Source organism: Erythrolamprus reginae, chromosome 6 (genome assembly GCF_031021105.1).
Source record: "Erythrolamprus reginae isolate rEryReg1 chromosome 6, rEryReg1.hap1, whole genome shotgun sequence".
Classification (NCBI taxonomy): Eukaryota; Metazoa; Chordata; class Lepidosauria; order Squamata; family Dipsadidae; genus Erythrolamprus; species Erythrolamprus reginae.
Window position 1 is genome coordinate 64,503,160 of NC_091955.1, and position 17,402 is coordinate 64,520,561.

The following is a 17,402-nucleotide window of genomic DNA, read 5'->3' on the forward strand; positions in this document are numbered from 1 at the left end:
CTAAAAGCATCAAGCCAATTAAGCCCTTCCTGGTTTGTACTGGAAGCTAAAATCTAATCATTCTAAGCATGGCAGCAATCGACTTATTCTAAAACATGGGCATATCAGTATCTGGTAACAACAGCTATTTTATCTGTTCCAAAATTCCAAACTTTTATCATTTACACAAATCTGGCAGAGAAATTAAAAAGCAAACTTCAAAATTAGTATTAAAATCATGCAAGCCAAATCTTTTACAATGCACATTTCACTGGATTCTCTTACAGTCACTACTCTCTTAAAACACACACATGCTAAAATTGCTTCACTGCCAGGACATAATAAAGATGCAGCATTTCTGAAGCATTCTGTCAATTTGAAAACAGATTTCAGGAAGCATTAACCCTTATTCCCAGCATCTCCTGTTCTCTGTGGCTTACTTACATAATCAAGTAACATTTTAATTTTTTAATTTTTTTCTTTTTTCTTTAAAAAAGGTGCTTGGAGGAAGATTATAATAACTAGATGATTATAATCCATTCATACACAATCCTCTCTCCTATTCAATGGCATATACCGTCCCACTTGAGATTAAGCTCTACGAGTATAAATCTTCACATAAACTGGACTTTTTAGACTTTTAAGAATACAATGAATTTTTGCTGCTACATGTGAGAATTCTGTTCTAATCGAGTTGTAGCTTAAAAATTGATCCACAGTTTTGAAGACTGGAATTTGTCTTTGTCAGGTTTTCTTTTTCAATTTTGTTGCTTTTCTTAAAGAAAAAAACCTTGCATTTTCTGTGTGACCAGGAACTTGTAAAATTTTACGAAACAGCCATCTATCTAGGAGAAGTAAAGATTAAATAAACCATCTTCAACAACTGGCTTCCTACCCTAGAATTCCTGAGAATGCTTGCAAAGATAAAGCAGGAAAATAAATGTTAAACTCAAAACACTGTTAAATGCTCCCAGAGTTAATCTTCATTGAGATATACATACATACATGAGTGTGTGTGTGTATGTGTGCGTGTGTGTGAATATTTATATGAGATAGACACATATGTGCGCATGCACGCACACGCACACACACACACACACACACACACACACACACACTTTTTGGTCTTTTTATGTTTAATTTTTTTCCCTTTAAGCTTTTGATGGAAGAACATTTTAGCTTTTCATTTGTTTTGTTTTTTTCAGTTCCCTCATTATGTCTTGTAAACAAGAGGGGCTCTAGCACCTGGCTTTCACCATAATATTGTAATGAATTCAACAAATCCAAAGTGCAGGTAAAGGGATTGAAAGGCAGGTTGGGAAAGAATGACAACACAGTAGTAAACCAGCTGGTGTGTCATATCACATATGGAAAATGCTTGGGGGGCATGAGTTGCTGCACCTTGATGTTTTGGTAACTTTTAATTTATCCTGCATGATTTTAACAGCTAATGTCTAGCAACGAACATCGCTGCTTTAGGAATAGGCATGTTTATGGGCTATAATGGAAACATAACTGGCAGGATTTAAAAAAAATCATCTTGCTTACACAAACAAGGTAGAATAAAAGCAAAATAAGGGAAAATGCTGAAGATCCACATATGCAGATTTTAAAGTTTAAATGCATAACACCTGCTTATGTTTACCTACTTACTATGATACTGAAACAGGTGAATATAAACGTGGGCACTCCCTTCGTCTTTTTTGTGTCAAAGAATTCACATTCCAAATTAATTCTCAAATCTCCCTTTTGATATAAACGCAAGAAAGTTTGTTTTAAACTTGCTATCGATACTTCTATTTATATACCAGATTCCACTGTATAGTTCAATGAAATTGTTGAAGGAGAAAGATTCTTCTGTTTTTAACTGTACAATATTATCTGCTACTTCCAAGTGCTGAAGTATGAATGTATTTGCTGGTACAGAATATTGCAGCACTTTTTTTTAAAATTCAGTATAATGCAGACCTAATGAAAAGCCAGAGCCAAGTTCTAATACTTTAAAGAATATTTGCAATCAGTTCCCTACTTGTTTTTAATCCAATCTATCCATCCTAAAACCTCCTTTGTTATAAAGGCAATGTTTGCTACAGCTGTCTTCACAATAAGCAATTCTGTTCCCAGTGTAGACACTGGCTATCTTCTGAATGAATGATAGGTCTCCCCTATCATGCCTGGAGTACTACTATAATGGTTGTTTTTTTAAAAACAAAGAATCAACAATAACAACCTTTCTTTAAATACCGACAATAAAAAGCAACAGTACAGGGAAAAGTAAAAATATAAAGGTGCAATACTTTATAAACAAAAGAAGTCTTTGCCAGTTATATGTCCGCCTAAGCAAACCCTAAGCATGACATACATGGAAAAATACAAGAGAAAAAAATGCTCAAAGTACACACTGGTTTAAGAACATTCTTAAGTAAACGTTTCTGTCAGTGATGATCTGGTGCTGTAATACACCTAGGCCTGGCACAGGTAACACAATGGGGGAAAGAGAACGAAAGTGGCTGCATGTGCTTTCAATAGGTGACAGGCCAGCAAACTACTGACATTGTAACTCTATCATAACAGTAGATCAAGAAAATATACTTTGGCCTGAATTATTAGTGGATTTTCCATGAATGGATAAGAATCTTCATACAGGCTTCAGGAGTAATGATTTAGGATTGCAGAAGCTTCAACCATTGTATAGGTCTTTGTCACAAACATGATGCTTTCTTTCTACTGGAAGATCCCCAGAAGAACAAAAGCCTTTTCATAAGAAATAACCTTGGGTTCTGTCAATAACTCTCGTTAAAGAAAAATATACTTCTAGGCAAAACAAAATTCTACATTCTCTTTCCCTCTCCCTTCCCAGAAACCCTAAAATTACACATTGGCATCCCTCTCACCAAATCCTTAGGATATGGCAGTGTTTTGCTTTATAACAGGGCCAGAACACAATTTGTAGTGCACTTAATACCCTGCTAAAATACCACCAACTAGTAAGATTTGAAACACAGATCAATTTGATTTTTGCAACAGGCACCATCATTATTCAGTTTAAGAATCTAGTCAGATAGGTTGCTGACCAACAACAATGCAGCTTTTCAAGACAGAAATGCGCGCGCACACACACACACAATCATGCAGACATACACTCTCATACAGATACACACGCACACACACGCACACACACACACAGGCAGTTACATGTGCCGGAACATACTGGTATATATCAACCAGTCAATCACAAAGTGTTTTTTTTCCTTTTTTGTTTTTTAAAGTGAGGCTCCGTCAAGTCTTTCCCTCCCAACCCACCCCAATTCTTCTGAACCCCACCCCCAACATAGTAGACCTAAGGACGGAAACACACCCAGTGCAAACAAAGTTAAAAAGCTATTTTTCAGTATATATGTTTCTTAGCAACAACTTCCGTATAACATGAAAAAGTGAAAAACTAGAAACTAATTTTTTTTTTAAATTTTTTGTGTTTAGTTTTAAATGGTATGTGTACTTGCTTCACATTGTCTTTCTAAGTTGGCGTTCATGATTCAAGTATTTCAAGAGTGATATGTTCTCTTTTTGGATTCATATTCCAAACGAAAAAACTGAAGTTGTAAGGGAGGCAACTATGTGCTCAGACGGTCCTGTCAATGACCCACCTTTTTTCTCTCTCCATTTTCTTTTTTCCTTTTAAAATGTATTTATTGCAAGTTGAAAAAAAAGAAAAGGTCACGTTAGTGCTGCTGCTGTTCCAAAAAGGTCACGAGGTCAGAGTTGAAAGTTTTAAGTTCAGATTGAATCCGACCCTCCGCCTAGAAGGTCTCCAGGTAGTAAGGGAGCAGGGCTTCCCATTCTGTGGGGATCATCCACACTTGGAACCCCCCATAAACTTGAAGAATAATTTGGAGGCCCCCATAATGAAGCACCAGCAAGGTCACCCCCACTGCTGCCGCCACCACTGTTGCTCCACTGCCCAAGCCCTGTTGACCCACCAAAAAGATTCAAAGCAGGTCCAACTGGATCTGTCTGATTCTGTCCTGCCTCAAGAGACTGCCAGCCTGCTGTGGGTGCACTGGGGGTTGCTGCAGGAGTAGGAGGCTGAGCTTGTGCCAGAAAGCGACTAACTTCCTCGTCTGTTGCAAATTCAGCCAAGATGGTAGTGTTTCCCAAAACACACCTATAAAAAAAAAAGCCAAAATGGTAGAGTGAAGAGTAACAAACAAACAAGAGTTCAAATGTCTAAAAATGTTAAACACTGCTTGAAATAAAACAAAATAACATTTAAGTCAATAATGATAAACGGTATGAATGGCTGGAGTTCCATCATTTATTTTTGTTTTAACCCCTTTCTCAAAACCCTTCTTTGAAAAAGAAAGAAGAAAAATAATTACACAGACCTGCAGTTTCCAAACTGCATGCCAATGCATCTTGGGACATTGCAATGAACTCGCCAAATAAAACACCTAAGAAATACTGACCACTTTTATGTACCACTGCTGTCATCACATCGATATGAAATAGCTTCTTTGAATGTGGCTAACTATTGCAAAATTATACAGATTCTAACTACCCACTGATAATCCATCACTCATAGTAATATATTACTTTGTCTGTTTTTTAATTATTGTTTTTAATGCTTTTATTTGTAATACTGGTTTTGATCATAATAAAAATGAATTGACTTAGAATAGGACTTAGAATAGTTTTCGGAGAGGGGCGGCATACAAATCTAAATAATAATAATAATAATAATAATAATAATAATAATAATAATAATAATATTCAATGAAAACTTAATACTCAACATCAGCTGGGCACCATGCTACGACTAGGTGTAGTATCTATTAGTTTAATTTGGTGTTTTTGTCAAGTGTTTTGTTCTCGAACTACACTGCAGTGCCCCAGGTAACCCAACACATTATTTGGGAACCATGTAGTGTGGTAAAAAAATTACTGAAACATTAAGCTATTTTGAGGTGAAAAGATTGGGGAACCTCTGACACATACCATTATACTTCTGTTAAAAAAAAGCTCTTCTACCTTGCTTTTTATTTCAGATCTTACAACCAGCAGATAAAGGTGTTTTCTGAAATGTGATACAGTACTAGGATTTTAGTCGGGATGTCATTGGAATAGTGTCCCGAAATGGTAAAAGAGGAAGTAGGATAGTCAGTCTCTGCATGTGTATTACAGCTTCAATATTTATAGCTCAGGGTTGAAATGACAGTGTTGGTGAGAGTGGTCTTACAGGTTCTTTGGCTGGCCTATTCACTGTTGGCTTGTTTTGCAGTTCCTTGATTGGGGTATTGTTTACTTGATTATTGCTCTGATGTTTCTCTTGGAGTTAATCCAGGGATGGGCCACACTCCAGAACACTAGGAACACCACTCTGGTGGCGGAAAGGAGACTACGCGGAACCAGCACAAGCAGCGTGGCAGGCACCCAGACGGGCGGCTGTCACTTACCTTATTTTGGCTGGGTTTTGAGAACTTTTGCTTCCGCGCATGCGCAGAAGTAACCCCCCTGAAAAACTCTTGCGTGGGTGTCATCATGCAAGATTTGGCTTCTGCACATGTGCAGGTGCTGAATCCTGCGCCGGGCGCATGCGCACTCCCGGCCCATTCCGGTAGTGTCGGTAATGGTGGCCCGCTGCTGAATTAATCTATGCATATTTGGGTCCTGATTGCTTGGGGGGGGGGGGGGGCGTTTTGATCTTTAGTCTTTTCTATAACTTGACAATAAGCAGCCCAACAAAAAAAATCTCTAAGACCAGCCCATCAAGAGTGACAGGGCAAGCCACTAGAATATTAATTGCTCTAAAACTCCACTCTTTACAGGCACTGATGATATTACCTAGTTGGGTAATGAAACATCTGCAAGAAAACAACCAAGCTGAAAGAGCACCAAGAAGCCCTATATTAAAGCTTCTTAATTTTGCTCTGTAGAGGTTCAGTTTCTTATATTTATATTACAACAAACACATACCTATGGAAGTGTAATCAGAAATAAACAAGTGAGTCTCTTATACAAATAGTTTAAAATCTTTGGGGATTTCAAACTACTTTAGTATAATTAAAATATAACTAAAATATTTCAAAACTAGTACAGAGAATGCTAGTTCAGCCTTTTAAAAAACTTATATCATTAACAGAAAGATTTGTTTGCTTTTTCTGTAATTATCAACTAGTAGAAGGTCATTAAATGGACTTTGTCTCCAGTTCAGAGTAGTTCCCTCAGACAACAAAATAGCCCCCTATGTCTTTTAAAAATATTGTATTAGAATAGTTTTATTCATTAAATTATTCATTAAATTACATAATTCCCAACATATACCATCTAAGCCAGCGACTATCACTAAATAGTGCAATACCAAAGTTATAGCTTAATTAGAAAGTGTGTGCTGTATCCATTCTTACTCATTTTGAATCTACTCATCATATTAATGAGGAAGGAAAATTTCCAACCAATTTTCCATACCATAATTTTGCTTTAGTAAGGGTTTATCACTTCCCAGATAAACAATTTTCAATCATAGAGAAAGTTCCAAATGTTTCAACTATTCTGCATTAAGATCAGTAAAATCATGGATATTTGTTGTTCTATACAGCCTTATGACAACCATTTAAAAGTAAGGTAATTTTAGTCTATAAAAAGTAAGGCTGCTTTGATTGTATCATATTAACCATTTATGAAAAAAGTAATATTACAAATCCCAATTCATATTTCCAAGTGACTTTTAAACATTCTATTACATTTCTAAAACTGCAACTGTGGTGAGAAGAGCAATATATCATCCTATCTGGGAAAACCTAGAACATTAATTTTGATTTGCAATTAATTCAAGTAAAATTTGAATGGCAATTAAAATCTTAGTGTTGTTAATTTTCCAAATTTTAAATTGGTGATCATGAGGATGAATGCATTTGTAGAATGATAAACTTTATCAAGAATGAAACTAAATATTAACTGGTTAGTGGTTTTCATCAATTTCTCATGTCTACGCACATCGTTAAAAGCAAGTTCTATTCAAGTACAGTGATCCCCCGAGTTTCGCGATCTCGAGCTTTGCGAAACTCTATATCGCGATTTTCCACCCGATGACGTCACTCCCTTCCTTTCTCATCTTTCTTTCTCTCTCTCTTTCTCTATCTTGCTTCTTCCTCTCTCACACTCTCTTCCTCCCTCTCTCATCTCTTTCTTTCCTTCTCTCTCTTTCTCTATCTCTCCCCCTCTTGCTCTCGAGCGGCAAGCGAGCAGCCGGGCGGGCGGGCGAACGGGCAAGCGGAGCGGCCGGGCGAACGGGCAAGCGAGCAGCCGGGCGAACGGGCAAGCGGAGCGGCCGGGCGGGCAAACGGGCAAGCGAGCAGCCGGGCGGGCGGCGAACGGGCAAGCGAGCAGCCGGGCGGCTGGGCGAACGGGCAAGCGGAGCGGCCGGGCGGGCGAACGGGCAAGCGGCAAGCGATCTTAGGGTTTCCCCTTTGCCTGGGCGGCGGGAAGACCCAGGGAAGGTTCCTTCGGCCGCCCAACAGCTGATCTGCTCCGCAGCGCGGCAGCAGCGAGGAGCCGAAGATGGGGTTTCCCCGTTGGGCGGCCGAAGGAACCTTCCCTGGGTCTTCCCCGCCGCCCACACGCAAACTCCACCATCTGCGCATGTGCGGCCATGAAAAAAAAGGGCGCGCATGCGCAGATGGTGTTTTACTTCCGCACCGCTATATCGCGACAAATCGAGTTTCGCGAGGGGTCTTGGAACGGAACCCTCGCGAAACTCGGGGGATCACTGTATACACAGAATAACAGGGTCTATTCCAAGAAATGCATAAAATAATAGTTTTCAAAAAGAAAATCTTCTGCTATTATCAGTTATATCAGAAGAATGCCTATATGAAACAAATGAGCCAGGAATGTTATATACAGTGAACCTTCGATCATCGCGAGGGTTCCGTTCCAGGACCCCAAGCGATGATCGATTTTTCGCGAAGTAGCGGTGCGGAAGTAAAAACACCATCTGCGCATGTGCAGATGGTGTTTTTACTTCCACCGCCGCCCGCAGCGCGTTGCTGGGGAGCGCGCGTGCGTTGCTGGGGCTGCTCCCCAGCTGGGGAGCGGATCTGGGGTTTCCCCAAGCGCGCGCGCGTTGCTGGGGCCGCTTCCCAGCTGGGGAGCGAAGCCGGGGTTTCCCCAAGCGCGCGCGCGTTGCTGGGGCTGCTCCCCAGCTGGGGAGCGGATCTGGGGTTTCCCCAAGCGCGCGCGCGTTGCTGGGGCCGCTTCCCAGCTGGGGAGCGGATCTGGGGTGTCCCCAAGCGCGCGCGCGTTGCTGGGGCCGCTTCCCAGCTGGGGAGAGGAGCCGGGGTTTCCCCAAGCGCGCGCGCGTTGCTGGGGCTGCTCCCCAGCTGGGGAGCGGATCTGGGGTTTCCCCAAGCGCGCGCGCGTTGCTGGGGCCGCTTCCCAGCTGGGGAGCGGCCCCAGCAACGCGCGCGCGCTTGGAGAAACCCCGGCTCCGCTCCCCAGCTGGGAAGCGGCCCCAGCAACGCGCGCGCGCTTGGAGAAACCCCGGCTCCGCTCCCCAGCTGGGAAGCGGCCCCAGCAACGCGCGCGCGCTTGGAGAAACCCCGGCTCCGCTCCCCAGCTGGGGAGCGGCCCCAGCAACGCGCGCGCGCTTGGGGAAACCCCGGCTCCGCTCCCCACCTGGGGAGCGGCCCCAGCAACGCGCGCGCGCTTGGGGAAACCCCAGCTCCGCTCCCCAGCTGGGCAGCGGAGCTGGGGTGTCCCCGCGCGTGCCGCCCGCCCGCCCACGCCGTTGCTCGCGCCGCCGCTGGGGTCTTACGGGGAAAGAGGGGAAAGACCCAGGGAAGCCGCCCAGCTTCCCAGCTGGGGAACTCCACCATCTACGCACACATGCGCAGATGGTGGAGTTTACTTCCGGGTTTAAAACTCGCGAAATAGCCCTTTCGCGATGCTTGAGGACGCGAAACTCGAGGGTTCACTGTATTGACATAAAAAGTCAATGAATATTTGTAGATTGTTGCAAAACTCACATGTGCAGTGCAGTCTGGGCCTTAGCTGCCTCCTGCTTGGTGCTGTACCGGATAAGGGCGGTGCCTTGGGTCAAGTTGAGATGGAATGTCAGCAATGGACCATGCTGCATGCAGATGGTCCTTAAAGTTGACCCATCAATCTAAAAAAGAACAGCAGGGACAGGTTATTAAAATAAAGAGACCGAGCATCTTTCATTTTTAAACATACTTGAAGTAATATACAAAATGAAAAGCAAACAGGCAGCATGTTATACGAATTAAAACAGCAACTAGGACCTGAATTTCTGTCATTAAGCAATGTAGCTGTAAAGCACAATGTTACATGACTGCATTGCTTAACAAGGGCAGTCCTAGTTGCTCTCATAATCTCAGGATTGTGTGGGCTGTTAAGCACAAAGAAGCAGGAGTACCAGGCAAGTAAACTAATGGGTAAGAGTCTCAGGAGGGCAGAAGTGTATATGCTCTAGGCCAGGGGTGGGTTCCAACTTACCTTGCTGCCGGTTCGTTCTTCCCGTACCTTCTGGCTTTGCATGCAATGCCAAACAAACAAAACAAACAAACAAAAAACAATCCCTCCCTCCAAAAGCCCCAAACAAGATAGTGACACATGCGCAGTGCTGGAAACTCAGCTTCTGCGCATACGAAAAAAGAATCCAAAAACAAGATGGAGGCATCCACAGACCAGTCCTGACCGTCTGTGACATCATTGTGACATCACCAGGTGGTTGCAACCAGTTCAGGTGAACCAGGAGGGACTCACTTCTGCTCTAGGTCAATTGTATGGTGGTCGGTATTAGGATAAGCACCATGGTGTGGGCAGGACAAAAAGCAAAAAGAGAGTGGCTACCTGTCAGCTTCCCCATTGACTTTGCTTGTGGGAAGCTGGCAGGGAATGTTGGAAATAGTATTAATGGGGCTCACTCTGTCATCGTAGCCACAAACCAAGCATCAAGTGCCTGGGTTGTGATCATGTGACAAGACCTAATTTAAGTCGGTCTTAAGTAGTCTTTCACACTGAGTTTATGGCAGTTTATGAACTTTTAAATGCATACATAATTGTGTCTGGTTGGAATTACCTAAGAGTTAATAATAAAAACTTAAAATTAGTCATATACAGGTGGTTATTCTAACTTTTTGGAAGCTGTACTAGAAATATTCTATAATTTCACTAAGGAAAAAAGAGGGAAGAAACTGGCAGTTATGAGTGGGTGCAGAACTCGAAATTACAGTGATAAATCTGACACTTAAGATATTTTTTTCTGGTTTTTATCTAATGTCCTACTGAAATACAGGGCTATGGCCTTTTAAAAAACACAAGATTGAACAAGATTTAGCAAGAAAAAGGGAGTGAAAATACCTGCGGAGTGAGGTTGTGAAGAACCAGCCAGTAGCTGAGACGTACAGATCCACCATCACTCCAAGTAGAGGCTGCAAAATTATTAAAACAGAAAGCATTTGTATGCATCTTTTATGATTTGGAAACAAAATAAATATTAATATTTATAGGAACTATCTAACTTGCCAACATAGTTATACAAGAAAGACTGGTTGCTTATCTGCAATTGTTCCAAGTGATCAACTGCAGGGAATTTAGCAATTAGATCAATATTAACATCATTTTCCTGCTGTCTGAAAGGGTTTTTCTTTCTTTGGTGGCAAGCCCACCTCAAATACCCAATAATTAAAGGACCAGGGCTCCTCAATCCTTTCTTGCTGATCTGCTCAGAGTCCGTTTGAAGTGAGCAGCATATAAATACAATAAATAAAATAAAATAAAATAAATAAATCTATTCTTAACAAATCACTGTAGCAGCTATTGATGTTAAAGCCAAGAGCAATGTACAATGTCTGCAGTGGAAAGGAAAGTGGAAGGTTAGACACACATGAGCATTACACAAAAGATATGGAAACAAGTTTTCTTCACTTTCTGTACTTCTACTTTACAGCAAAATAATAAGAACATTTAATCAATTCCAAAAAGAGAAGGGCTGAAATTAGATTAAACTAAATATTAACATCCAATACCAGAAAGTAATGTACAATTTCTATTTGCTCAAGCAAGAGCTGGGCTCTGACGCGGGAGATGGGGAAGAGCAGTTCCTATGCATTGGGGATTATCCATTTGCTTCCATTATTTCAAAAGAGAAGGAAAAGTTCGTTAGCAGTTTTTTAAACAAAAGTATTAAATGCTGATGGTGATACTGCCATAATGTACACTTCTCCAATTCTTTGTTATTTCTATGGGTCAGATACACATACACAGAAATACATAGCAGTGTATATCATCTTACTGTTTTCTGTTTGCTGGGGGGCAAATTACCAGGAGGTAGAGGCCTTTTTCCCTTGTTTTCCTCCCCCAAAACTAAGGTGCGTCTTATACTCTGAAAAATACGTTAGTTACCAAAAATATGGTGTTTTCAAAATGCACATATGTAGTTGTTATTCCTTACAACTACATATTATTTCTAGAATTCTCATGTTTTTTGCTCACTCAATTTTCTCAATAAAGTTTCATTTGGTTTGTACAGATTAGATTTTTCATTTAACAAACTTAAAAATCTCTTATCTGATCTATTAATACACTCTTCTTTAGTTTATAATACTGTAATACTAAAAAAAGTATTCACCAGAGGCAAGCCTTGAATCCTGCGCACCCCACCCCCTGAGTGAGCGGGGCGCTGTGCTGCTCCAAGGAGAGGATGTTTTCGGATTACTCAGACCAGGAGGTGGGCGTGGCAGCCCTGTAGTGTTTCTTGAGGAAATATGGTTTTTCCATAACTTGGTAGAGAGATGAGGAGGATTTGGTCCCATGGGATCTGGGGACCATGTTGATTTGTAATCATTGAATTTTGCTAAAACAGATATAAGAAAAATATGATAATTAACTCATTAATAAATACATCACAAACTAAGTTCTGTTTTTATCAAAGACTATTTAAAATAGGTTGACTCAGCCTTCCATCCTTCCGAGGTGGGTAAAATGAGGACCCGGATTGTGGGGGCAATAGCCTAGCTCTGTTAAAAAGTGCTATTGCTAACATGTTGTAAGCCGCACTGAGTCTAAGGAGAAGGGCGGCATAAAAATTGAATAAATAATAATAAATAAATAAATAAATAAAATGCTTGGTTTAAAAAAAAAACACTGAAACAACACATGTGGGTCATTTTTCATCACTCTACATTTGGCGAAGAAAAAAATAAAGGCAAATCTCTGCTACTTTATAGAAACATAGAAGATTGATGGCAGAAAAAGACCTCATGTTCCATCTAGTCTGCCCTTATACTATTTTCTGTATTTTATCTTAGGATGGATATATGTTTATCCCAGGCATGTTTAAATTCAGTTACTGTGGATTTACCAACCACGTCTGCTGGAAGTTTGTTCCAAGCATCTACTACTCTTACAGTAAAATAATATTTTCTCACGTTGCTTCTAATCTTTCCCCCAACTAACCTCAGATTGTGCCCCCTTGTTCTTGAGTTCACTTTCCTATTAAAAACACTTCCCTCCTGAACCTTATTTAACCCTTTCATATATTTAAATGTTTCGATCATGTCCCTCCTTTTCCTTCTGTCCTCCAGACTATACAGATTGAGTTCATGAAGTCTTTCCTGATAAGTTTTATGCTTAAGACCTTCCACCATTTTTGTAGCCTGTCTTTGGACCCATTCAATTTTATCAATATCTTTTTGTAGGTGAGGTCTCCAGAACTGAACAGAGTATTCAAAATGTGGTTGGTCCCTAACATGATTTTTGGAGGGAGTGGTAGAAGATTTGGAGAAAATAGACATTATATGTACGGTATTTGTTTTAACTTAACCGAGGTTTCCACAAAAAAGAACACCAATCCTCCAACATTTATCCAGGCTATATTTCTTTCCAACTCCAAAATTTGCTAAAGGGATGTGATGAAGTTTTTGCTTCGGTTAAATAAACAGTATTCATTGTTGGTACTCTTTAAATGTCTTTATTTTGTCACTAGCTTCAGTATTAAATTCTATCAATTAATTATATTACCATTAAGCAACAATTATTCTTTTGTTTTAGATGACAGCTCATTAAATCAGTTGGAGATAATGGATGGAATTGATGGTAGATTTCACCTCCCCGCTTTGCATTTTGCTCCATCCCCTCCATTGTTTCCTCTAAGATGCGTGGCCAGGCACACGAAACCAAACTTTTACGCAGCACTTTCCAAGTGCCGTGCAGTCATGATGACTCACCTCATTTTCCCCACAGCTGAGCTTTGCAAAGCCTTTCCCCCCACTACACAGCAGGAAGTTTCCCCACCCTGGCCTGGGTTTTGGCGATGCTCCTGCAGCAAAAAAGTGGCAGCAACTGCTACTCTGGCTGTCAGATGCTCAATGGAAGAGCATCCGAGAGGAGGAAGAAAAGCTCTCTGAGCACTGGCCACTTTGCTCTTGCATCTGCTCTTCAATTGTGCCATCTCGCTCGACTCCTCTGGCTCGCAGGCAGTGGCAGGAGAGAGAGAGGGAGGAGCAGGCTCACAAAGCCAGCGGGACTCTGCTGCTCACTGCTGCCAAGACACTTGCAGACAAGGCAAGCCCATGCAATTAATGCAGACTCTGAAGGTACCCTATTCCAGGGGTTGGCAAAGTTGGCTCTTCTATGACATGTGGACTTCAATTCCCAGAATTCCTGAGCTAGCATGATTTGCTCAGGAATTCTGAGAGATGAAGTCCACAAGTCATAGAAGAGTTAGCTTTGCCTATCCCTGCCCTACTAATGTGTTTCGTGTACATGCACAAAATAATTTATTCCTTCAGTTTAATGGGTTTATTCTTGCATACGTCAGGGTAAATGACTCTTTTAAGAGCCTTGATGGTGCAGTGGTTAGAATGCAGTACTGCAAGCTACTTTTGCTGATCACTGGCTGCCAGCAATTTAGCAGATTGAATCTCAGTAGGTTCAAGGTTGACTCAGCCTTCCATCCTTCGGTAAAATGAGGATCCAGATTGTTGGGGGCAATAGGCTTATTCTCTGTGAACCGCTTAGAGAGGGCTGTAAAGCACTGTGAAGCGGTATATAATTCTAAGTGCTATTGCTTAATGCTATATCGTAGCAGGTTGGTGTTAGTAGAGAAATAGTTTCCATTTGCTTAGTGGAAGAGTCTCTTCAAAGTAGCTACTCTATAGGATCAAAGAAGGAATGTGGGCTGGAACTGAGTCTTCCTGGTGACATCTGTTCCAAGCCTTTAAAATGCCACAAGATCTATAACATGCCTACATGGTGTATAACATAATTCCAAATATCTGGTGTTCATCTGGATTTATGCAAGATATATACAGTAGTATAATGTAATATTATTTATAATTTCAGAGAAATGAAATCAAAGCAAAATTCAACAGTGTTAATCTTACTGAAATCAATTCTTTAGATGCAAATCAATGAACATTCTAATCTCTACATTTACTCTTTTAAAGGATTTATCACTCTAGTAGCAAATTGGCCCAAAATACTGTTTGAACCTTTTATTTCATTTCCTAGGCAAGCCTATGAAACAAACAGCAGTGTTTAATGCTTGTTTATTTATTTCACCTTGGTCTAAAATTCCGGTCTGCTTTCTTTACTGTTTATTAGAAATAGATGTACCATCATAATACTTGCAGTATTATAAGTGATACTTATATATAACACTTTTAATTAAGTGGGTACATTGAATAAACATAACTTTGAGTTTCATATAACACTGATTTCACTGGTGACATCTATGACAAAAATTTCAGGTGATTAGGCAAGAAAATGTGCTGCTCAAACACTATACTTCTCCATGCACACCGAAAAAAAATTAGAGGGAACACTGCTCCCCTTTCAACTTTTAATTTTGTATTTTTATTGTGATAGATAGATAGGTAGGTAGATTCCACTTCTTTTTTATTCCCTTATTGGGTTGAAAAAATAAAGGCACTTACCTGAAGTGCTATGAACATTTGTGAAAGAATTGTCAGAGGCACTGTAGGGCCAGGCACCAGGTGAAGGCAGCGAGGTGTTGAGGGAAGAATTAGACCCTATGTAAAGGAAAGGAGAGGAAAACTCTGTGATCTTCAAATCTGAAAAAAGTTTTCTATAAATGACACTGAATATAACATGTTAAAATTGTTTGCATGTGTGCATATGTCTTACTAATTGGAATCATAGCAGCTTTCATGCTTTCAAATCTCAGAATTTTCAATTTGTAAATTAAGAGTTAAAACAAGAATTCCAGTTTGTAATTTATTATCTTGCATGGCAATGCTCAATTTTTCACTTATGCCAAAATATTACACTCCCAGACACGCCTTTCTCTCCTCTCCCCGCCCCCCCGCAACATATTTTAAAACTAGTCACATGGGGGGGGGAGTTGCAGTGAAGAATAAGCACTTAGAGAAAAGTTAAATCATCAGAAATCTTTGGGCCACTCATTCAGACCAATCTATCTTATAAGAGTCTTACTGTGGGAAAAATAGGAGGAGGAATGAGCACTATATATACCACCTTGAGTTTGGCTAAGTAAAGGGAGGCTATAAATCAAATAAACCTTTCTTCTCAGTAAATAAATCTCTTCCTCCCATAATTAGTCAACCAAAAAATCGGCTACTACTTGTATGGGAACTTACAATCACAATTAATCCCAACATTTTTTTAATTAAGTAAAACATTTGTTAAGTGTGCTTGGTCCCATTTTCCAACCTTTCTTGCCACAGTTGTTAAGTGAATCACCACAGTTGATAAGTTATTAACAGGGTTGTTAAGTGAATCTAGCTTCCCCATTGATTTGGCTTGTCAAATCATGACCTTGGGACACAACAATGGGCATAATGAGTCAATTACCAAGCATCTGAATTTTGATCACATCATCATGGTGATGCTACAAAGGCCATAAAGTGTGAAAACAGTCATAAGCCACCCTTTTCAGTACTATTGTTAACTTTGTATGGTCACTAAATGTTGTAAATCGAGGACTACCTGTATTGTCCATGGGTCCAGTCCTAGCAACTATAAAATAGGTATTACAATCCTGCAAACCTGTGCTGTTATCCCGCAGAAGTTGGTGATCCGTATCTACAATGGGGGCTGTGACTGTACCTCCCAGCACACTTCCTGGGGTCACATAAGGGTCAGATTCAGGATCAATGTTTGGAATACCTTTCCACGGCACTCCTGGCTGAAATTCTGAAACAAAACAATAAATACTGCTGTTTAAAATAATGTGTTTATGATGCCGTTTCAAATACTCTGTATTCTGCAATAAGCAGAATTATGTATTTATCTCAAAATGTTATAGTTTGAAAAAAAATCTGTATTAGTACAGATACAATATATTTTTAAAAATGTAAGTCTGCTTGGAGAAGGGTGGCCTAGAAATCCGAATAAATGAATAAATAAAACTTGATTACAAATGTGATGGCACAATTACGCCACAAACTCTCACCAAGATATTTTCTCCCTTACTTCCAGAATTACTGAACTGAACTTTTAAAAGAAATATTACAATATTCAAGAGGGGTTTGCGTATATGCACAATATTATGTGGTTAACACCACTATTTAATTCAATCAGTTATCCCCAAAATTACATGTTATTTATGACTCCAAAAGCCTTAGGAATCAACTAACCCCATGGAAATGTATTATTACGTTATGATCCATCAAATCACCTTTGAGTGCTGGTGATGAGAAGGACATGTTCTTGTAACATTTTTGGAATAGTTTAATATTTCCTTTTTCCCAGGGCTAAGGGACAATGACATTGGTGTATATTTTATATCTCCTTGATAACCTGATTTATTAAACTATTTTGGATGAGTAGTTTGACAAACTGTAAAAAATCAAAAGAAAATGTTCGTAGTTTTGTATGAACATGATGGAATCAAGGACAATTTGTAAGGTCAGAAATGTGGGGCATAGATACAAACTAGTTCAATTATCTCCCTGTTTTCTTATCTTCGATCTTTTAAAAAATATATTTATCCTGCTTTTTTTTTTTTCATTTGCAACTCAAGACAGAGAACCTATCAATACTCTTTTCTTCTCCTATTTTTCCCAGAATAATCATCTTATGAGGTAAGTTGGAGGAGAAAGTGTGATTGGTACAAAGTCTTCCAGCCGGATTTCATTCTCAAGGTGAGACTAAAACTCGGTCTAGGCCAACACCTTCACTACTATACCAAATGGACTCTTAAGGCTCTCAATTTTTTATATATTAGGCCTCATATTTCTTTCTGTGTTTTGTACATAGTATTTCTCACTCCAAAAGAGAGTAGTTAACATATATTATGTATATTTGATAAACTGCACAAATACCTAGTGGGACAAGATCAGTAACAAAGATATGAATCAAGGAATAGGTCACAGAAAAATTGATGCAGATGAAAAGAAAAACTAAACTCTAAATACAGG

General features: G+C 40.0%; 1 protein-coding gene across 9 annotated transcripts in view; it reads right to left on the reverse strand.

The window, feature by feature from the left end:
• Positions 1–1,106: 1,106 nt before the first annotated feature.
• Positions 1,107–17,402, reverse strand: part of TNRC6B (trinucleotide repeat containing adaptor 6B) — a 151,371-nt gene continuing 135,075 nt past the window's right edge. For 6 of the 9 annotated variants that reach the window (XM_070756085.1, XM_070756080.1, XM_070756081.1 and 3 more), the window contains 6 exons: positions 16,030–16,176; positions 14,937–15,032; positions 11,630–11,854; positions 10,360–10,430; positions 9,003–9,142; positions 1,107–4,144 (listed from right to left, as the gene is read on the reverse strand). In XM_070756085.1, the coding sequence (XP_070612186.1) occupies positions 3,757–4,144; positions 9,003–9,142; positions 10,360–10,430; positions 11,630–11,854; positions 14,937–15,032; positions 16,030–16,176 (1,067 nt within the window). In that variant the 3' untranslated portion in view covers positions 1,107–3,756. Of the gene's footprint in view, positions 4,145–8,998; positions 9,143–10,359; positions 10,431–11,629; positions 11,855–14,936; positions 15,033–16,029; positions 16,177–17,402 lie in introns of those variants that run through there. The other 3 variants (XM_070756087.1, XM_070756084.1, XM_070756088.1) reach the window with 2 other exon arrangements.